General features: G+C 32.7%; 2 protein-coding genes across 2 annotated transcripts; both read left to right on the forward strand.

Annotated features, from left to right (window-relative positions):
• Positions 1 to 8,333: 8,333 nt before the first annotated feature.
• On the forward strand, positions 8,334 to 10,849 carry LOC132735800 (histidine N-acetyltransferase-like). The gene is made up of 3 exons (XM_060722802.1): positions 8,334 to 8,810; positions 9,191 to 9,412; positions 10,162 to 10,849. The coding sequence occupies exons 1-3, from the start codon at positions 8,643 to 8,645 to the stop codon at positions 10,774 to 10,776; spliced, it is 1,005 nt and encodes a 334-aa protein (XP_060578785.1). The 5' UTR covers positions 8,334 to 8,642; the 3' UTR covers positions 10,777 to 10,849.
• A 10,297-nt stretch (positions 10,850 to 21,146) lies between these two features.
• LOC132735797 (histidine N-acetyltransferase-like) lies at positions 21,147 to 23,239 on the forward strand. The gene is made up of 3 exons (XM_060722792.1): positions 21,147 to 21,514; positions 21,901 to 22,122; positions 22,345 to 23,239. Exons 1-3 carry the CDS (start codon positions 21,347 to 21,349, stop codon positions 22,957 to 22,959), a joined length of 1,005 nt encoding a protein of 334 aa, XP_060578775.1. The 5' UTR covers positions 21,147 to 21,346; the 3' UTR covers positions 22,960 to 23,239.
• The last annotated feature ends 482 nt before the right edge of the window (positions 23,240 to 23,721 follow it).

Below are 23,721 nucleotides of genomic sequence, written 5' to 3' on the forward strand. Positions count from 1 at the left end.
TCACACTGCAAAACAAAACTATTCTCAAAAATTGGCCGATTCACTAAAATCAGAAACTATAACATCAAAAGACTGGTGGAAACTCCTCAAAGATTTCATCTCTCCGGCTGATAAACAAACTATCCCGCCTCTAAACAATCCTGCTACATGTGAACTTGTTTTTGATTCATTTTCAAAAGCAAATATTCTGAATGAATTAATTTTTCTGCACAATTTTGAATTAAGAGCCAAAACACTGAATTTCTTAGAAACCTTTGCCAATCTCCAAGAAATAAACCTGAAATGTGTTTCATATCCCCTCAAGATGTAGAAGACGCTCTAAGATCTTTAAAAACAAACAAAGCTCCAGGACCAGATGGAATAAATAACAGAATACTACGAGAAACTGCATCTGTTCTTAAATACCCTCTTTGTTCTCTATTCAACCAATCTCTTTAATGCAGTACGGTACCCCTAATGTGGAAAGATGCAAATGTATGTGCAGTCTTTAAGAAAGGTGACACCTTATTACCGAAAATTATCGACCAATATCTTTACTTTGTTGTATAGAAAAGGTACTTGAGCGTTTTGTATTGTATGTTTTTAACTTTTTTCGTGATAACAAATTTCTTTCTTCTGTACAGTCTGGCTTTACACCAGGAGATTCAACAGTTAATCAGCTTACTTATTTATACAATACCTTTTGTAATGCTCTCTGCGACGGATTAGAAGTAAGAACTGTTTTCTTTTATATAAGTAAAGCTTTCGACAACGTATGGCATGATGGTCTTCTCTATAAATTAGAAAATGATGGATTAAATGGAAAATTGCTGAACTGGTTCTCTGATTATCTTTCTAACAGACGTCAATGTGTCGTTCTTCCTGGAGCCCATTCTAATTGGTCAACTGTAAATGCAGGAGTACCTCATGGATCTATTCTTGGGTTTCTGTTGTTCCTGGTATACATTAATGATATTGTTGACGATTATAACTCAAGCATACACCTCTTTGTCGATGATACTAGTTTGCACATACTTGTTGACTATCCAATAGCTGCCGCGACAACTCTTCAATCTAATATCGACAAAATTTCAAGTTGGGCTGATAAATGGTTTGTAACATTCAACCCTTCAAAATCGGAAACTATGATCATGTCACGCAAAACAAATAAGCCTGAACATCCGCCACTTCTAATACATGATCAGACTATCTCCTCAGTGAATAGTCATAAACATCTTGGTCTCCTCTTTTTCGGATGATTGCTCTTGGCATGTACATATTAATTCTATATTAGAGAAGGCTTGAAAAAGAATTCATATCATGAGAAAACTTAAATTAACACTAGACAGAAGATAACTAGAAGTTATATATCTATCATTCAGAATACCTCTCATTGAATATGCAGATGTAGATCTGGATCATTGTTCACAATATGAAAAACTTGAACTTGATAAAATTCAACACGGAGCCGCCCGTATAGTTTCAGGAGCAACTAAATTTGTATCTCTTCAGGAACTTCAAAGAGAAGTACTTTGGGAATCCATCGAAAGCCGTATACAGAATCACAAACTTATTTTAAAAAACGGTCTCACACCAGATTATTTATCGTCCTTTGTTCCACCATCAGTTGGAGAAACGTCTAGGTACAATTTACGAAATGCTTCTGACATGCAAACAATATGTACAAGAACTTCTCTTTACCATAATGCATTTCTGCCATCTACTTTGAGAGATTGGAACTTATTATCAACAGAAGTACAAAACTTAATATCTTTGTCCTCCTTTAAAATGCAACTTAAAGGTAATATAAATAAATGCCCCAAATACATAGGTGAAGGAAAATGGCAAGTCATGCACACACGGCTCCGAACAGAATGTAGCTCTTTAAACCATCACTTATTCAGAAAAAAATATGTCCCCCTCACCTAATTGTCGATGTCGACTCCTGGAAAGTAACCACCACTTCATACCTTACTAAACGGAGGCCAGAATCTTAGCCATGACATTAATTCTAAAATTGTTCAAGCAGTTCATGTATATATACGTGAAAGTAACCGATTTTCATGAGCTTAGATTCACAAAATAATTTTCCAAATTGACCTATCCGAATGAATCTTCATTTCCTTCTTTCTAATTATTTTCAATTATTTATATTCTTTAAAAAAAGATCTTTTGAACAATAGCTAAAATCTTCGATTTTTTTCCGTTTCAAATATGTTAAAAATTAACTTCATTGTTTCAAACAATATTGCAAACACTGTCATCATTTAATTGCATTGTACCAATTTGTAGGAGAAGACCTTTATAAGCTTTATAGGTTTCGGCTCTAATCCTTTTTCATTCGTGTATGTAATTTTTGTAATTATTGTAAATGTATTAACAACATGATGTACATGTGTCATTGTTTGAAATAAACTATGTTTAAACTAAATGCAACATCATCCGATTTTTCGAAATCGGATATATGGTTTTGCTTATCACAAATGCAATTTTGATATCTTACTTCCACGTCAACTATTTTCCCCTCCTTTGTTGTAATTAATATTAAATACATACAGCTCCTGAGTCGTCACGGGGACTATCATTTGTTGTTTTTACAAGTTCTCCAATAAAGTATACAAATTTCAAGTATGTCTTTATTTTGTTCGAAAGATTAAGTCATATCAACCCTGTAAAGGGCATCTGACGACTTTCAAGCTCACTTTTGGAAAATATTTTTAGGTGCCCAATATCCGTTTTATATCATTGCGCTATCGAGCACCTGAACTATGGAGCTTCCGAAAACTCGCAGGAAAGAATGCTCACATGAAAGTATCTAATGCTCCTAGCTATGAGGGGAAAATACTTTTGAGCTGGCGACCTTAATCACTCGGCCATGGAGCCTCTAACTACTGGATTGTGTTTGGCGTATGGAGCACACCAATGTATCTCAACACATCAAACATTTTCTATTTATTTTTTAAACAACATATAAATTAAATTAAAATATGAGGAACACTAAACTGTACACATACAAGTTGAAAATGGTCGCATGATCATTGAGATTTTTATAAATGCTGTGAAAACAATGTGTTTGTCAATGTACATTGGACAAAATCAACATGTATAAAAGTGTACATGTGCAATAGCTACACCTATATGTGCATAGAAACCTTATACTCTAGCAACTTTAACAACTTAATGTGTCACTAACATATTCGCTGTTAAATACATTGTAGTACATGTCAAAGATACACGCAATTTCTTGCAAAACTCACTTTTGTAAAACAAGAGCCATTTGAACTGGGTGATATTCTCCGAATACGTTTTGGACACAGGAAGGTATACCTTTTGTAGTCATAGACAAAGTTCAAAGTGTAAAAACAACCCAAATGTTGCGCGCGACACGTTGTCTCTATACGGTGATCATTTCTGTGAAATAGTTGTAAAATCCGACTTCAAATAACAAAGTTATGGGCCGGACACGATTTTGCTACAAGGTCATGCTGTGACCTTGACATTCAAGGAAGCGACTCAAATTTTGCGCGCTACACAGCGTCTTAATATGGTGATCATTTCTGTAAAATAGTTATAAAATCCAACATCAAATAACAAAGTTATGGGCCGGACACGATTTTGCTGCAAGGTCATGCTGTGACATTGACCTTCAATGTAGCTACCCAAATATTGTGCACGACACATCGCCTCAATATGATGATGATTTCTGTAAAATAGTTGTTAAATCCGACTTCAAATAACAAAGTAATGGGCCGGACACAAATTTGGGACGTACGTACAGAATACGTTCTTTAGACATAAAGGATTCCAAACCCTAAAAGTAAATACTATGTTGAAAAAATAAGGACAAAAAGCAATAGGGGATTGGTGGCCTGGTGGTTAAAATGTCTGCCTTTCAAGCCAGAGATCATGGGTTCGAGCCCTACTCGGTCGGGAACATGTTTCTTCATATGACACCAGTACTGGTTGGTTCCAGGAAGCGGACTCGAAAGTGATTAATATAAGTTGCAAGAACTTGCTTCGCAATCGAGCTAAAATAAATAATTTGAAACTAATTGAAAATAAATAAAATGAACTATAAAGATAAGCTTATTCGAATTTGTCCCAATTAGGAACTCTATTAATCTTAAAACAAAGTGTAAGGGAGAATAAAACTGAAGCTAACATAATTAAGTACTTGTCATATTTAACCATTCCTGTGATCGAATATTCAGTACATTATTCTTTATACAAGTAATGCTGCAAACAAATAGGGATATCTGGTCTCTTTCTTGGACATACCGGTCTATGTCAAACAAGGGTTTCTATATATCAAATTAAACGTTAGGAGCTGTAGTTTATGAAATTGCATGTTGCACTGTCCTAACCGGTGCCACAAAATTTTCATCCAAGATTGCGTCCAAGATGGCAGCAATATTTTAAGATGATTAATTTATAGAGTAAGGTCCACTCAAATTGAATTATTTTAATTATTTGATATTCCAAGAAGACATTTAACATTTAACTTGATGCTAGAAAGTTTTACTAGAATCAACAGATGACTTTACCCATGCAGTTTTTAAACTTATCAGTATGTTTTCCTGTTAAAAATAAAATGACATAAACATCACTTGAGATACATTCATGTCAGGTTTTTGTATGCGTACTTAAAAGTTATGTAGTACTGTATATTCATATCCGTAATTTATTTCAAAATAATGAAACATGCCACAGGGGTTGATGAATCAATGGCCTCCTTTTGTTCAGTAAATCTTCCATCAACGCCAACAATTTTAAAGGATTCATTTTATAATATTTACTTTAAAAGTTAATAAAAACCCTTTGCGATATAGTCACATAATACATAATTTGGCAGCCCCATGGAAAAACCAGAAATAAATAATTATCTTCAGTCCGTAGCAGTGAAGTCATTGTCGTCAGCGCATGGATTGACAGACACAAATATTTTGTTGACATTTGAGTAAATATTTGCAAGTTATTATTATGTAATGTTTTTATTTAAAATATCAGCGATAGTAAATGGTATAATTTTGTATTGTGTATCGAAATGGCTAAACCAGTTTGTTGAAATTGATTTTCCACACGTGTAATCAGATACTATTTGTATCGAGTGTGCAAAAGGCGATGCATTCCTTGTGTTTATTCATAGTATAAAGGGTTTTATGTAGTAGATATAAGCCGAAAACTGTCCATTATGTAAAATATTAAATTTCCTTAGGCGCGTAGCTTGGTCAGCTTGAGGCTTATATCTTACTTAAATTACTACTTTTACTAACAAGTATCATGTTAGTTATCGAACAATTAGAAACAATGTATTTTTGTTATACAAATATACAATTTTAATGTTTTACCTATTATTTTTTCTTACTTGAAAAACCCTGTAGGTAGCACCTTGAATAACAAAATGTCTGTAGCATGAAATTTTCGTGTTTTGAAATATGACCAATTATGTACATGAACACAATGATTTACACAAAATATACCAGTTACACAAAGTGTTGAACTAACACGCATACAGTATACATCGATGTAAATTAGGGATTTTTACAAGTTATACTAAAAATAAAAACGTTTTCAAATTTGTGTTAAATCTCGGATATTTTGAATAATCTGAGACGATTTATGACTTTTAAGGAGGATTTATACTGACTATTTAGTGTTAAAATGCTATTTTTCTCACTTTACTATCACATATGTAAAATGTTGTGTAAAAATGACCATTAGTGTGAATTTTAGATATTTAGATATTTACGCAACAAAATGATATTGTCTTATCTTTGAATTGATATTTGTCATACCACAGGAGTATGGAATCGTTTCTACATACATGTATATAACCCGACATGTAGAAAATCAAATACAACCCACTTTTGTTTTGAATAGATGAATGTATATTCTCTATTACTTTTATTTGAAAAGCTGACCACTTATTTGCAAAGTTGACCTAACTGCAAAGTAACGTACATACAATGAAGCAAATCAAGTATGATTGCAACAAAATTAAAATATTTTACAAAAGAAAACGGGCAATAATAAGGCAAGAAATAATATCAGTACTATCCTATTTCAGACAGGGAATCGTAAGCAGTGATATGATTTTAAGAGTTTGAAAACCGAAAAAAAAACATTACGCTTGAAGATAGAATTCGTGAAATGAGCAAAGAAATCATCGGCAGATAACAATAATTGTACAGTAAAATGCGTTATGGGCGGATGAAAGACGTTTCATTCCTTGTGTTAACTTCTGATAGATAAGAGGATACATTTTACTTTTTATTTGGATAATTATCCACAAAATCCAGTGGTCATACAAGCTTCTTTCACTACGCGACACGCTGTCTAATATTAATGTGTTATACGATTAATATTAGACTTACACATTAATATTGGACACTTGCCTGTGCTGTATTAAAATAAAAAGAAAACTGCACAACCGTTTGAATAACCATTTATATATATCTTTTTGTAAGTCATGAAAATTTTTAAGGTGTAATCGTATCTACCATATCAATTTATAAAAAAGAAAACAAATCAGACGATTTTGTGATATGAAATATGGCAAAATGGCCAGGAACAATTGATTATGACTGTAGTCAACTCAGTATAACAGATAAAAACAACACTTGTATTCGGTCTTAGAAAGCTCATATCATTTATTCAGTTTAGGTTTGGAAATACGACAGTTTAAAAAGTTTACACATTCATGGACTATATATCAACAATTTTCATGTGTGCACCGTGTGATTCAATGAATTAATGTCTCTATATAAGATCTTAATCCGTACATGTGGTTGCGTTTACTTTGCTAGACAAGAAACCCTAACCTGGGATTTAAGCGATGGTATTTTTTGCTTTAAAACATACATGCTATTTCATACTCTACCGTGTTTTTATAATTACTATGTCGAGTTACCGAACAAAAGCACATTAAAAATAGACAGAATGGAACCCAGGCTGAAGATAATGATCCGTATGAGGACATTATCCAGCAAAATATGAATACATACATACATAGAGAAAGAAAGGAAGAAACGATTGTATTTAACACACACCCGCATGACTTACTTCACTTTAATTTAATGCTTTTATACATTTAACTGGATGCGTTTATACATTTAAATGGAGATGAAAGCTCTCATGCATAAATTTACTTACATGTCATACATTTTAATGTGTACGTCTCTAATCTTTTACATCGCACATTTTGCAAATAATTTGCTTTTAAACTATTAGATTTTCCTATTGATTAGATCAGAATGCTTTCAAAATGGGTTTCCCCATTGATGCAATGTTACACCTGTGTTATAAGTATATTACGTTAACTTAAAGTATACAGTATAGTTATATAGATCATGCAAAGCAATTTTTATTTATGTAAACATATTGACATGTGTATTAACATTTACACAAAAATATTTCTTCCTTTTTGATGTCAATGTCAGCTGACTTTAACAAAATTTCAGGATGACCACCAATGAAGGCATTGTTATGGTTTTTTATCGGCCCACTTAAATTAAGCAGTAAATAACCGTGACGTACATTTTACAGAACGAGCATCACACCAACGGACTGCAATATGTGTTTCTATATTTATGTTTAAACAATTGATTTTTTTCTACAAAACTCCTTACATTTTAAAAATTTGTATACAATACTTTCCTATATCTCCTACCACTAATGTTGCTGATCCATAAGAGCAGAAACATTAAACAGACTGAAGCGGAGGTACTTTGAGCACTATTTCTTATTTCCTGTTTTGCAGGTACACGTTTACAAATTGTGTACAAATTTATATGATAAATGTACTATTTTGCAATGTTTGTTTTACTTTTGTTTGATCTTTACTCCATTTCCTTTATCTTATTTTGACGTTTCGATTTTGAGCTTATATTTAAAAACCTTTTAAATACCGAAAAGATCTATGAACATTGTACCTTAGCAAGTGGGAATTATTGTATTTCCATAAAATTGTAAACAGTAAAAAGGTGAAAATTTTGCACTTTGTTAGTTTTCTCATGTGACAGGCCATATATCATTTACCTCCAATGGCACCAAATCTAAAGGAATAGTCAAGATGCATCACACGTGCCTTTATGTAAAACTTACAGGCTCTCTAAATGTGAATTGAAAATTGACCAAATTAAGGACATGCTCACTTTTCTTAACAAATAATGATGACCTACCAAATGATCATATTGCTGACATCAACTCAATGTAGTATTTCATACATTTGTACTTTTTGGCTAATGATAAACAAAACAATAAATATCTACATGTTTGTTTACATGTACGTTTTGAGTTAGATATATATTTTAGACCATCCACTCGCATAATATGAAGATATTCAAAGGTCGGACAAACAATATGTAAAGCCGGTACGGACTTGGATTTATGCGCCGCAATATGCGGTCCTGTTCCAGAGGTCCTATGATGAAATTTACACTACGAAACTCAACTTTATTTTTCTCAATGTTAAAATACACACTGCTGTATCTAAGCGGAACGCATATATGCGGAGATAGATAAATGATCAGTAGCATAATTTATACACATTGAAAATATCTTTAAACTTTTACAATAGCAAAAGGACATCTATCGGGAGTATACCAAGTCTTGTGGGTTTAAATTAAAACTATTTTTTGAAACTTCACGTGTTAAAATAGAAGATGAATTATGTTTACCGCATTAGAGAGTCAACACCAGAGGATAAACAAGCTGTGTTAGAAATTCATAAAAACGTTTATGATGGACTGGATTACCTACCTGAATATTATGATCACTTTCAAACCAGCGATCATGTGACGTCATACGTCTACATGGAGAATGATGAAATTGTGAGTATTATCAAATCGAATAAAAATTATCATGTTAAAGAACAACTTAACTTATCAGTATATCTAAAGTATATCTGTGAATTACTTTTGGTTTCGCACTTTAATTCTCTAGATAAGAAACACTTAAATCCATATGTGGCCAGAAAACAATACAGTTTTCCCCATCATAAAAGGCGGTTTTTAAACGCAGATATTTATAGATGCATTCACTGATTACAGGTTAACTTGTGATAGAATATAAAAAAACACTAAAGCTAGCATTTTTATAGTTACGTAGCGAAATGTTTATATTAGAATATCTCAATATTTTTAGATTTCTTGTACTCATTTTCATTCATTTTCATTCAGATTTGGGTTGCTTTATCTGTCATTGTTTTCAGATTGCATATTTAGCTTGCAGTGTAGTGGACAATGGAGAAACGATTGTAACAAGAGCAGGTCGAGTAAGTCCTAGCCGTCAAGGGAGGCATCTGTATGGCCATTTTATATCAGAAATAGAGACCGTTCATAGGGCTGGTGGTAAAACTAAACGACATGCTCTTGTTAAAATTACAACACCATCGAATAGTTTCTTAAAATTCTACAAACCAGTGGCTGCAAAGGTACAGTCTTAATGGTAATATAAAACTGTTAAAAGCAAAATAATAAAATAATAAAAGCATTCAAAATAATATTTTATCTTTGCTTATTATATTGCAATATTAGCTATTGCAAAAGCTTCATTTATCTTCAAATCTATTAAAGGGATATACAGGCAAAATAATGACAAAAATATCAAAATGATAATATTATGCACTCAAAATACGCTAAAATGACATTTCTTGAAGTTTCAGCATAAATTTCTGTTTATATTCTATATATTTTGGGTTTGAGCCGTAAATATATCTATTTAGGTTGAACAAAATTTAGACCCGAATAGAATCACCAAATAGTTTTAATATAAGTCACGTGACTTGAACAAACCCTTGAAGTTACATTAACAGATATTGTGGAAATTGATGATTGAAACAAGTCTAAGTCATTCATTTGACATGTTCTTTAACGTTTCCAGAGTTCACTTTGACAACTATTGTGAAATCCTAGCGCTCTAACCTGACCCACGCGGTTAAGTTAGGAAACCACCTTATTATTCTTTATATGGAGAAAAGTTTTGTTCCTTTGACTGTCTATTATATTCATTTTGAGGGCATTTTCAGAATAATGAATGAAAAAATCAAAACTAAAAAATGAAAATTTTGCCTGTGTCTCCCTTTAACAACAAAAATCAATGTTTTGGTTAGACAATAGCTAAACATATCCTTATTGATCTAGATAAACATAACAGCCAGAAATGAAAAACTTTATTTTGCAGGCAATACATATGTATGAATATGCCAATAGTGTTGTGTCAATTAAAACGGCAGAGTTTATATCCAAATTTTCAAAGCTCAACTCTCATGCCAAAACGTTTGAGACTTTTCCGGTTGAATTTCTACAATATCCTTATTCTAAGTATTTATTTCCGGAAGAACGTATTATCGTAGACTGGGTACCATTTCGTCTTTCATCGACTAATGTTCCTTTACTTAAAGGGCGGGACACAGTCTTTTATTCGGACATTACAAGTGAAACAGCAAAAGTTGATGATTTGAAAAACGAGCACACTGATGACACTGGTCGAATACAAGGTTTGCTGTCTGCTTGCACTATTTTTAAAGCGCAACAAAAGTTCGACCTTTCCTGCAACTTGGATATTTTTGGGTTGGATTTTCGAACTATTGAGAATCATATGATTTTTCATTTACAACGTATAAATGACACTGGTATGGACAATGTGAATTTACGAGTATATACATCAAAAACAGCATGCGACATTTCTTTGTTACATTCAACACTTGAGCAGTTCGGAATACAAGCGGTAACAAACAGGACAAGAGAAGAGCAGTACATAGAACAAGTTGTTTATGAGAAAGATATCAGTATTTAAAATGTTTAAAATCTCATTAGATAATGTATATTACAGAGTTCCTATATAATGATATATTAAAAAATTCAGATTAGTTGTGATTTTTTTTCAATAATTAATCTTCTGAATTTACCAATTTTACTTACGAAAGTATAAATCTGAATATGCCGGCGCTCGTACTGTCGATATTTATTTCCGAGCAACTAAAAAAATTTGAAAATAATCAAAATATATTACGAAAGAACTTTTGACGACAATAAATTGATACTTGTTCATGTATTTCCTTAAATACAAAACATGAATTCACAAAACATGAATTCATTTTTCTTTTAAAAATTCAAAATAGAAGTTGAATTAAGCTCCATCGCTTTTTTTTTCTCTCATCATCCATTTTTTCGAAATCGGGATATATGGTTTTGCAAATCACAATTATTTTCATATCTTACTTCGACGTCAACTATTTTCTCCTCCTTTGTATTCATAAATAAATGCAGCTCCTGAGTCGTCACGGGGACTATCATTTTCAAGTTCTCCAATAAAGTATACCAATTTCAAGTATGTCTTCGTTTTGTTGGAAAAATTAAGTCATACCAACACTGTAAAGGGCATATGACGACTTTCAATTTCACTTTTGGAAAATTATTTTAGGTGCCCAATATCCGTATTACATCATTGCACTATGGAAAACCTAAGTAGAACTATGGAGCTTCCTAAAACTCGCAGGAAAGAGTCCTCACATGAAAGTATCTAATGTTATTGACGGGATCCGAATAGCTATGAGGGGCAAGTAGTTTGGAGCCGGCGACCTTAATCATTCGGCCATGGAGCCTCTAACTACTGGATTATATTTGGCATATGGAGCTCATCAATGTATCTTAACACATTAACCATTTTTCATTTATTTTTTAAACAACATAGAAATTATATTAAAATATGAGGAACACTAAACTGTAGACATACAAGTTGAAAATAGTCACATGAGATCACATTGAGATGTGATAAAAGGCTGTGTAAACAATGTGTGTGTCAGGGTACATTGGACAAAATGTACATGCATAAAAGTGTGTATGTGCAATAGCTACACCTAGATGTGCATAGAAACCTTACACTCCAGCAATTTTAACAACTTAATGTGTCACTAACATACACACTGTAAAATACATTGCAGTACATGTCAAAGATACACAAAATTTCTAGGATAACTCACTTTTGTAAACAAGAGTGGCCCTGAAATCGCTCACTTGAATATAGGCCCCCGAGACGAGGCCAATTTTGACCCAAGGGCTTTTATTTGAACAAACTTGGAAGACACCTATTAGAAGATGTTTCATGATGAAGATCTAACCTCTAGCTCTTTGGATTATTCAAAAGAAGACTTTTTAAGTTTTTACAATATACATAAAGGAAAAAACAATGACCCCCCTGGCGCATGCCCAATTTTGACCACATGGATTTTATTTGAACACACTTGGTAGTCACGCACTAGAAGATGTTTTATGATTAATATTTAAGCTCTAAGTTCTACATGGAATTAAATTCTTTGAACAATCTTTAAAAGTTGACTAGCAATAGAACATTTCTCTGAAGTTTGGATGAAATTGGGTCAGAGGTTTATGAGGAGATGTCATTTAAATTAAAAGTTTACTGACGGACGATGGACGGATACAGGAAGATAAAAGCGATCACAAAAGTTCACCCTGTCACTTTGTAACATTTCCTCAATAAAATTGTTTTCTATTTGATTTAAATATTGCTAAGCAGTTTAAACATATAATTTGTTAAAGTAAAAAACTATAATTTGTCATAGTAAAAAACCGAAAATCTCCTTTCTTTCAGTTTTTATTATGATCAGTATTTTTATTACGTGCATTTATTTAGACATAAGGACCACAAATAAGGACAAAAAGCAAAAAGTGAGGCACTATAATAAATGTAAAAAAAATATGGTGAAATTTCCTTATGTTTGAAAAATAAATGCCTTGTACTATTTAACAATGTGAAAAGAATAAAGGAAATATAAAGAAAAGCTTATTCGAATTTGAACCAATTAGGAACTATTTTTTTTTACTACAGAGTGTAAGGGAGAGTAACAGTGGATGTAACATACTAAAGAACTTGTCACAGTTAACCTTTTAAGTGATCAAATATTCTCTTGATTCTTCTTTATACAAAGTATAACTTTTTGAACAAAACATATAAATGCAAATAAAAATGCAATATCCCATCTATAATTCCCAATTTCAGATTTAAAATATCAAGGACTAAAAGATTTATTTTAAAAAGTATACAAAAATTGTATTTAATCCCCAGGTAAACCGAACATGTGTCCCTCAACAAACATTAACACAGATGCAACAAGATTTGTTTACTTAAAATCATCTTTTACCGATTTTAGACATAATCTTACACCCATTAACCAATATTTAAATCTCTATCAAAACATACTCTTTGTCTTTCCTAAATGCAACTTTACCTTATTCTGCTGTTGAATCGCCTTTTCAACTTCACAAATAGAAAATAGAGCTACATAAATATATTTCTACTTACAAATCCCAAAACTTCATATTTTCCCATCAAATTACAACTCAATTAACCTCTACTAGAATCCACATTATCATAAATTATTTTACTAGTTTACCCGAACCAGGGTCTTTCAAATATACGAAAATTTGAAAACCCTTGCCAAAATCAGCTTAATTAACTTAACTTCACGTGCCCAGTACTTTTACAAAGAAAACAAAACAAACCAAAAAACAAATTCATCCATTATCCTCAAGCTTACAAATTTCGATTCATACCGAATAATTTACAACAGTACAAAGAGAGACAAAAATACAGTATACAAAAAATGAAAAAATTGATTTTTTGGAATGATTCAGTTTATGGCATATGAATACAAACCTTGTAAAAATACTATTATTATACCTTGCAAGCTATATATTAGTATAAAACAGTGAATAATAGAAGAAATATCATGATATATATAAATGCTAAGAAAACCTAATAAAGTGTGGTCTCCCACTTGATGACTACAAAAACATTTAATTTCAAAGCTTTAAGTCCTATCTATTAACTATCTCTCATTTTTTATAACTCCCTGGTATATTCAAAGCAAAAATATGACTATATAATCAATATATTTTCTTTTGTTGGTTTTAAAATCACAAGTCAAATGGTGACTTTTTTATCTTCATTAACCCTTAACGTGCTGGAACTAAATGTGGTTAGCCTTTGCCCACATTATAGAAGCCTTGATAACACCCTATCATTGTAGTAACTAATTGTTAGTTTGTTATGTTGTTACTGTTATCCCTTAAAATTCAATTGTACTGTTCTACATACAAAGCAGGATATTTTTATTACATGGAGTTAAGAACATTGAACTCTGTATATAATTGAGTCGCGTCATGACAAAACCAACATAGTCCGTTTGTGACCAGCATGGATCCAGACCAGCCTGCGCATCCGGGCAGTATGATCAGGATCCATGCTGTTCGCTATCAGTTTCTCTACTTGTTATAGGGTTGGTAAGCAGAGAGTTATGGAGCAGAATTTGGGTATTTATTTACTGATTATCTTTCAATTTCTATTTATCTTATTTATATTCGTATTCATTAAATTCTTATCTATAATCATATAAATTTAAATTGATTTAAACAAGTTTAATTGCTACTTTTTAATTGCCAGTTAAACATTTGTATTTTGACACTGCAGAATGTAAGGATCAATTGTTTCGACTTCTTGTTTAAACTACGTGATTAGATATTATGTTGCATACTTCTTCCTTTTTTATTTGAATAATTTAGTTTTAACCTATGATCATGAACGTCCTTCCTTTTAAGAATACAAAGTGGGTTACATAACAATGAAATAAAATCTATACGAATGCATCTAGACAAATACGAACTGCAATAACACGAACACGAAATTTCATTGAAATTTAAATTTATACATCTGGCCGGGAACCAATATTTCCGTACAAGTCCGTAATTTCTGACGGTGTAACCATTGAAATATTCTCTTCAAAAAATCCACGAAATCCAGGGTAGCACTCCACAGTTAATTTCAAGTTTCTGTCGTCCATGTCCTTCAAGCAATACATGTACGTCTAATAATTCTGATACCAAACTACACAACCGGCCATGGAAAAAGAAAACACATTTTGTTGAGAACATATATGACATAAGATTGCAAATCTACAAAAAAAATCATCCCATTTGCAATAGGCAGGCAGTCGAAAAAGTTGCAATTCATTCCGTTCAAGCCCAAAATCTACAGTGGCCCGATCCCCAAAACAACACATTTCGTCCCTCTGGCAAAAAAGAGGCTAAAGGAACACCGTCTCTGCTTTAGCAACTCCCTTTACATGCAAAATATCACAAAGAAACTGGTGCTCAACCTTGTAGATTTTTTTAATACTGCTAATAGTTTATACCCCCTGAAAATGACTTGTTTTTACCGTGCATGCTGTTTAAAAGCAATGTTTACAAAAAATGGCGGCCTTGACATCTATAACCAACAGCATGTGATTTCTGGCCATGTTTTCGAATTTGCAAGTGATCACATTGCTGAAAATGCACTTTAAAGACAACCAGTCATTTAACCTTTTTCCCTTATAGACGTATTTTGACAGCTTTTTGCCCCCCCCCCCCCTCCTTTTTGAGACCTCAAACGGTGAAAAAAATCCCTATTTAGGCCCCAACACTGTTTTTATTTGAGAAATGTTGTTAAAAAGTGACCACTTTTCGACGCGCCCCTATCAAAATAGTACATCAGGGGGTTGCCAGAAGGGGGATGCGCCCCCTTCTGTTTGGGAGGGTTAGAAGGTGGCGGTAGGTCGATCCCAGGGTAACTAGTAACCGACGCTGAAAAGCCTTTTACTCTATCTTAATTCATTGAGAAGTTGCAGCACTTTGAAATCAGTTTTGATGGGAAAAAAACAATGCAAAATAGTGATTTTGAGACGTTCCCCGTTGCCATGGTAACAGAAAATTTACGATTCATGCTGTTACAGAGGCCATGGTACAGTCAACATGTGTGCCAAGTTTCATCAGTATTGAAGCATTTTTTAAAGTTTTATAGCAGTTTGAACTTGTAACAGGAGGCTTTTCAATGAAAACTGCCATTTTTCATAATATGCTCATGGGGTAAAAGGTTAAATCTAACCAAGAAATCCTCCCTGGCCATTCGAAGCTGTGTCTTACATTACTGTGGTGTGCTACCTATAAACTTGGATTAAATTGCCGAATAGCATTGTATCCTGACACCTTGTGCTCACGGAAAATACCGAAGCGATACATGAGTTATCTCCCGTCAATACGATTTTGCGCTAGGACACAGAAAGCAAATATTAATCACGTGGTTTCTAGTTGTTTTTTTTTGTTCTGCTGTTCTTCTTATTAAAATGAGTCAGTTTTATTTCGCTAAAGGTTGTTTAATGTTAATAATTTCATAAAGTTAGAATATGGATAAATCTCTATAACAACAATTCTTATAGCCTCTACATACAAATTATTTTCAATGTGAATCGAATGAGAATAAGAGTTGCACAAATACATTTGTAAGAAACAAGTTCGAGAAAACACACTTTCTTTTAAATAAGTAGAAATAGCACATGTTTAAAACAAAAAGTAATTTATTGGTATCTAATATTAAATTAAACGAATTAAGATGATTTACTGGCAATGACTTTAGAATATTACAACTTACTATAAACATAGTAAGAAAGAATAAATAAATATTTAAGTAAAGAACTTTGATTTACTCATAGATGAATCAAATTTGTAGGAATATGATTTAAACTTATGCAAATGAAAACAACAAGGAGTCAAGTGAATAAATACCCTAATTCTGCTCCATAGAGAGTCTCTCAAGAAATAGAAAGAAATGTAAATAACATTGAACATTTCATTGACATATCAAATGAGAAATATTGAAAAATCATGCCTGAAATTCATTAACAGTGTGTTTAAAAATTATAAATGAATGATCTGTGTAGAAGTTTAATGCTACAATTTTCAGCGAGAAATTCAATGTTGATGCATCTACCTCGAGTAGAATTCACCATTTACTAGCAGTATATAATCAGTCCAGCTGTTACATATGTGTAAATTACATGACATATGCGTAGATATTTTATTTATAGCATAACAAGCAGTATCCCTCACATCAACATGTATATGTACATCAATGGTTTCGTTATTTTTTGTTTCTTATGTCAATTTATATCAATAATTGTGTTGTTTTTGTCTCTAATGTCAAGGTGATAAATAAAATATAAATACAAAAACACTATAGCATAGGTATATTTATTATAATTGTTATTATATCTGTAAAGAATAATTAAAATTGTTTCAAACTGAAAACAAAATTAGAATACAATATATGTTGTTGATCTTTTTTTAACAAAATGGTAGATTTAACAAATTAACATTGGAAAAAGCCATATAGAATTGAATAGACTGAACATTGCTTGAACAACATGCAAATAACCACCACCTCTTTTATAGTGGTATGATCACTGTCTTTATTGCTAGTTATACACAATGCTGTAATGAGGCCTACCGATGTTTATGGCACACATTATATGTTGATGTTTGTTTGATGCTTGTTAAAGATTATTAATTTTATGAATAGTGTCAGTCTTTTACACGTTTTTTTTTCTTTGTATATAGTCACAACATTTTCAAATGCGTTGTGATTATCTAAAATAACTAAAATTTCAAGCTTTGTAACCACATATATTTACAAAGCAGTCAAATGACCTTGCCCAAACTAAAACAAACCAAAACGATTTCATTTTTCAACCTGTTTTATAATAACAAAAGATGCATGCTTCATTCTTTATACTGTAACTTTTGCTTTGCAACACAAGATTTTTTGTGTACATACAAAGTGATTTCATATTTAACATGTTTAAATATACAATATGTAAAAAAGTGTACTTCTTAGCTTTATAAATAGTACTGTAGAGAAAAAATTACGTTTAGGCCGACATGTGTGATGTGAAAGTAGGAAATGAAATGGTTTAATATCGGAACTATTACTACCACATAGCATCTAGAACAAAATAGAGACAGTACCAGACTGGTACAAATATGAACACTAGTTTTCAAAATAAAATATTATGCAAATTTAAAGATGAAAGATGAAAAGGATATTATACAATAATAAGGGTGCTTCAAAACAGCACATACACATAAAAGGCTTACACTTACCTAAATTATGGGTGTAATACATGTTTTATGTTAATGCTAGGGCAGTACATAGGTAGGTACTTTGTATCTATACGAAATGACTGGTGAAAATACGAGTTTTTACGCTCATTTTTAAAAACTAAAATCTGCTTTATACCCATTATCTTAAAGAAAGACATAAATAAATGATCATTCTATAAAACAGCTAGGCTGAGTTTCCTTCATCAGAATAAATATCATTTAAGAACATATATTCTAAAACATGTTTTAAGACAGATTTTAAAGGTATAAAAACAAGTAACACATACAATTTAATATAATTTGTTGTGAACACAGTGATTCTTAGACTAGCATAAAAATTCAAAATATCTATAAAATAAGGGACGTCAAAACGAGAAGTGCAAATATACATAATATATAATTTAAGTGTTCAACAGGGTATTACTGAACAATATAAACCCAACCTCCGTCAATAAAATAGAACTTAAATGGATCAACATATTTCATATCTGCTATATTTACATTTATTCAAATTAAGCTCCTCCCACATGTTTTAATTTCAGAGATTCCCTTAAATTTTATTCATCCTTAGGATTTCATTTTAGCGCTACATGTGTATAAAGCTAAGGGTTGTGTGATTTTGGGGGTTGTCCCCTTCTGCATGTCATTAAAGTTTACAGTTGAAGATTCAAAATGCTGTTGCCTGGCTGTTTTAAAAGAAAGAAACAAACAACCTTTTCATAGGATAACTATTTCTTTATTTTTGTACATGTATTATTTTTCATCAGTTTGTAGGTTTTTATATGTTATTTCTTTATCAAAAACAGTCTGACTATTTGTCTAGCTTTTTCCATTTCTCTACTGCCATCGACATTTGAAAACCTCTAACTGTGGTAATCTGTTCTCAGTTTTGATCTCTTCAGACAGCTGAAACCTCTCAGTGATTATTGTTGACCTGTACAACGGGTGGTTGGGAACAACAAAAAAGCAGGGCGGGAAATGTGTTGCATTAGGCAACGCTTCACATTAAACGTGTGATTGATAAGTTTTTTCAAGATTTTTTAAGCCCTTAAGGCATCAGATCATCATGCCGTTTTAGTGACAAATCTCGTCATCATTTTTGCACGTATTTTCTTTATTCATAATCTCTGTATCAGTGTTATTTCATAAAATGAAAATGGCTTTCTGTCGTACATGTTGAAGAGCAATCAAAAAAATACATCGCGAAAAAATATGTGGCAATAGAAAGTTTTTTTTCTGTTTTCTGTTAAAATAATAACTAATTAAGTTCCTGTTAACTCGATTGTGTAAAAGTCAATACATTCTGGTATCAAGCTGCATTGTTTTTCATCATCAATTGGCGATATAATGTGGCAGGGAAAAAAAAGAAAAAAAAAGAGAAATTTGCATTGTCGGTAGTTTTGAAGGTATCAACTTGAAGACAATTCTGAGGGTATTTGGCGTTTACTACAAGCAAAAATAAAAAAGTGGTTTTTAATATTTAATTAATATTTCTGAGATCAATGTTAGCTTTGATCACTCCCCAGTAACTGATTTAGGTTGAGGTGTGAAGCCGGCACTAAGAGGCTTTTCTTTTATTTATTATGCTACTGGTGCGCATTTTGTGCAGCGAAGAGAGGATAGACTGTCCCGTGGGAGTAAGCATTTAACTAGGGTATGGTACTGAAATATTTGAGTTGAAAACCCACCAGCAGTTTGAAAGTGAAGGCCGGGCAAGATTTTTTCTGTGTTTAAAGCTCAATCAGCTTTGTTGTGCAGCAAAGCAGAACGTCCTGGCAATATGCACAACAAGGGATGATACTGACCACTCCTGTGAAGTTGGTTGAAATCCCACCAATAGTTTGACATGTGAAATCCGAATAAAACTTTTCTATTTTTAACTCTGGAGGCTATTTTGTGCAGCGAAGAGGAAGGTACTGGCGATATGCACAACTAGGGATGGTACTAATCACCACTGTAATGTTTGGTTGATGCCCCACCAGCAGTTTGTCATGTGAAAGCCGGACAAGCTAAATGCGGACAGACGGACAACCTAACGGACGGACAGACGGTGAAGGCAAAAACAGTATGTCTCCCAAATATTTTTGGACATAATTATAAAAGAAACTGTTAACTGGTTGCAAGTAGATCAAAAAGTTGCGGATAGAACAATTCTGTGCTTAGTAATTCTTTTATCCTGCAATCGATTGCTGCACAATATATCATAGAAAATGATGTCTATAAAAAGAGAGAGAAAAAGAAGAAAATGTCAAGCTGTTTATCTCATGGAAACAACAAAGTTTACATAATAATTTACTGTGAACAAATATGTTAATGTTTTAGACCCGTTTTTGGGTGGGAGAGTCTTGAATTCCTGAAGGACTATGCCGAAGACATTACTCCGGCTCTCACCCTCTTGATCAACGGCTCTCTGCAACAAGGAATGGCACCTTCAACCTGGAAGAAGGCAAATGTATCATCTTCAAAAAAGGTGACCGCAGCAACCCCGCCAACTACAAGCCCATCTCCCTCACATCAGTATGCAGCAAACTCCTAGAACACATCCTACATAGCCAAATTATGAAACATCTTGACCACCACAACATCCAACAACATGGATTTAGAAAACAACGCTCAACTGAAAGACAGCTTCTTCTCACTCTTCAAGACATGTCATCAGCCTTGGATCAAGGGGAACAAGTAGATGCCATACTACTAGACTTCAGTAAGACGTTCGACGTTGTGCCTATCCAACGACTCCTTTCCAAGGTGGATCACTATGGCATCAGAGGGACATTCAGAAGCTGGATCGAGAGCTTCCTGTCTGACCGCAGCCAACAGGTTGTCGTTAAAGGCCACACTTCTGCATATGAGGTTTTTTTAAAAATGTTTTCATGATGTATACATGCAGTGGAAGACTTTCAAAAATCATTTAAATGACCATTATAAGTGGCATCGAGGTCCATTACCATGACTGGTAAAGTATATACTCGTACATGTATATTATGAAAGGAACGATGTTGGAAAAGAGTACCGAAAATCAAATTTTTATGTAGGAGGCCAATTAATCATCAACCAGTCCTCGCAGTTAACATTATTATCTGCTCTTAAATATTAATATACGAGGTATGCCCTGATCTTCACAATCAAGACAACGAAATTTACACTACCAGACTTAACTTTATCTTTCTGAATTTTTAAATACACACTGCTGTATCTAAGCGGTATACATATATGCAGAGATAGATAAATGATAGCAGTAGCATAATTTATACACATTTAATCTGTCTATAAACTTTAACATGACCAAGATGACATCTATCAGGAGTATACCAAGTCTTGTGGGTTTAAATTAAAACTGGCATTATTTGGAACTTCGCGTGTTAAAATAGAAGATGGATTATGTTTACCGCCTTAGAGAGACAACACCAGAGGATAAACAAGCTGTGTTAGAAATTCATAAAAACGTTTATGATGGACTGGATTACCTACCTGACTATTATGATCACTTTCAAACCAGCGACCACGTGACGCCATACATCTACATGGAGAATGATAAAATTGTGAGTGTTTTCAATTCGAAAATAAATATCATGTTAAAGACCAACTTAACTTCAAAAATTATCTAAAGCATATCTCTAATTAAATTAAGGATTTGTGCATAGCTTTTGGTTTCGCACTTTAGATAAGAAACACTTAAATCCATATGTGGCCAGAAAACAATATAGTTTTCCGCATCATAAAGGCGGTTTTCAAACGTAGATGTTTATAGATGCATTCACTGATTACGAGTTAACTTCTGATAAAATATCAAAATACCACTAAAGCTAGCATTTTTAAGAGTTTGGTAGCGAAACGTTTATATTAAAATACCTCAATATTTCTAGATTTCTTATACTCATATGTTCATTCATTTTTGGGTTGTTTCTCTCTTTCATTTTATTTTCAGATTGCATATTTAGCTTGTTGTGTAGTGGACAATGGGGAAACGATTGTAACAAGAGCAGGTCGAGTAAGTCCTAGCCGTCAAGGGAGGCATCTGTATGGCCATTTTATATCAGAAATAGAGACCGTTCAAAGGGCTGGTGGTAAAACTAAACGACATGCTCTTGTTAAAAGTACAACTCCATCGAATAGTTTCTTAAAAACCTACAAACCAGTGGCAGCAAAGGTACAGTTTTAATGGTAACATAAAGCAGACATGTTTAAAGCAAAAAAAAATCATTAATCCATAAAATAATAATTTATTTTGCCTACACGTACAGGTATTATAGTGCAGTATTAGCTATTGCAAAATCTTCATTTGTCTTCAACAACAAAATTATTTTTTGTGATTATACAACCTTTTTGAAGTGGATAACAGCCAGAAATAAAAAAAAACTTTATTTTGCAGGCAATACATATGTATGAATACGCCAATAGCGATGTGTCAATCAAAATGACAGAACTGATGTCCAAACTTTCAAAACTCAACTCTCATGCCAAAGCTTTAGAGACTTTTCCGGTTGCATTTCTACAATCTCCTTATTCTAAGTATTTGTTTCCAGAAGGACGTATTCTCGTAGACTGGGTACCGTTTCGTCTTTTACCGGCTAATATTCCTTTACTTAAAGGGCGAGACACAGTCTTTTATTCGGACATTACAAGTGAAACAGCCAGAGTTGATGATTTGAAAAACGGACACACTGATGAAACTGGCCGAATACAAGGATTGCTGTCTGCTTGCACTATCTTTAAAGCGCACCACGATTTAGACCTTTCTTGCAACTTGGACATTTTTGGGTTGGATTTTCGTTCTATTGAGAATCATATAAGTTTTCATTTACAACGTATATATGACACTGGTATGGACCATGTGAATTTACGAGTATATACATCAAAAACAGCGTGTGACATTTCTTTGTTACATTCAACACTTGAGCAGTTCGGAATACAAGCGGTAACAAACGGGACAAGAAAAGAGCAGTACATAGAACAGGTTGTTTATGAGAAAGATATTAGTAATTAAAATGTTTTAAATGCCATTAGATAATGTATATTACAGAGTTCCTGTGTAGTGATATATTCATTAGAAAATTCAGATTAGTTGCGATTTGTTTTGAATAAATAATCTGAATTTATCATTTTTACTAACAAATGTATAAATTTGAATATGCCGGCGCTCGTACTGTCGATATTTATTTCCGAGCGCCTAAAAACCAATTTGAAAATAATCAAAATATATAACGAAAGATATTTTGTGACAAAAATAAAATAATATTTGTTCATGTATTTCCTAGAACACAAAACAGGCATTCATTTTTCTTTCAAAAATTCAAAAAAAAGGAGTTGAATTAAGGTCCATCGCTTTTTTTTCTCGTACAAGTATTTAGAATGCATGGGACAATCGACATCAAATGCAACATCATCCAATTTTTCGAAATCGGATATATGGTTTTGCAAATCACAAATGCAATTTTGATATCTTATTTCGACGTCAACTTTTTTCTCCTCCTTTGTTGTCATAAATCTTAAATACATGCAGCTCCCGAGTCTTCACGGGGACTATCATTTGTTGTATTTACAAGTTCTCCAATAAAGTATACAAATTTCAAGTATGTCTTCGTTTTGTAGGAAAAATTATGTCATATCAACACTGTAAAGGGCATACGGCGACTTTCAAGCTCACTTTTGGAAAATGATTTTAGGTGCCCAATATTCGTTTTATATCATTGCGCAATCGAGCATTTAAGTAGAACTCTGGAGCTTCCGAAAACTCACAGGAAAGAAC

The sequence above is a fragment of the Ruditapes philippinarum genome, unplaced genomic scaffold (genome assembly GCF_026571515.1).
Source record: "Ruditapes philippinarum isolate M1 unplaced genomic scaffold, ASM2657151v2 ctg2796_1_1_1_1, whole genome shotgun sequence".
In the NCBI taxonomy this organism is placed as follows: Eukaryota; Metazoa; Mollusca; class Bivalvia; order Venerida; family Veneridae; genus Ruditapes; species Ruditapes philippinarum.

Coding starts and splice junctions, on each gene's coding strand:
- LOC132735800 (XM_060722802.1), top strand. CDS start 8,643: ATGAATTATGTTTACCGCATTAGAGAGTCAACACCAGAGGATAAACAA. Junction 8,811..9,190: donor ACATGGAGAATGATGAAATT/GTGAGTATTATC, acceptor CATTGTTTTCAG/ATTGCATATTTAGCTTGCAG. Junction 9,413..10,161: donor ACAAACCAGTGGCTGCAAAG/GTACAGTCTTAA, acceptor TTTATTTTGCAG/GCAATACATATGTATGAATA.
- LOC132735797 (XM_060722792.1), top strand. CDS start 21,347: ATGGATTATGTTTACCGCCTTAGAGAGACAACACCAGAGGATAAACAA. Junction 21,515..21,900: donor ACATGGAGAATGATAAAATT/GTGAGTGTTTTC, acceptor TTTTATTTTCAG/ATTGCATATTTAGCTTGTTG. Junction 22,123..22,344: donor ACAAACCAGTGGCAGCAAAG/GTACAGTTTTAA, acceptor TTTATTTTGCAG/GCAATACATATGTATGAATA.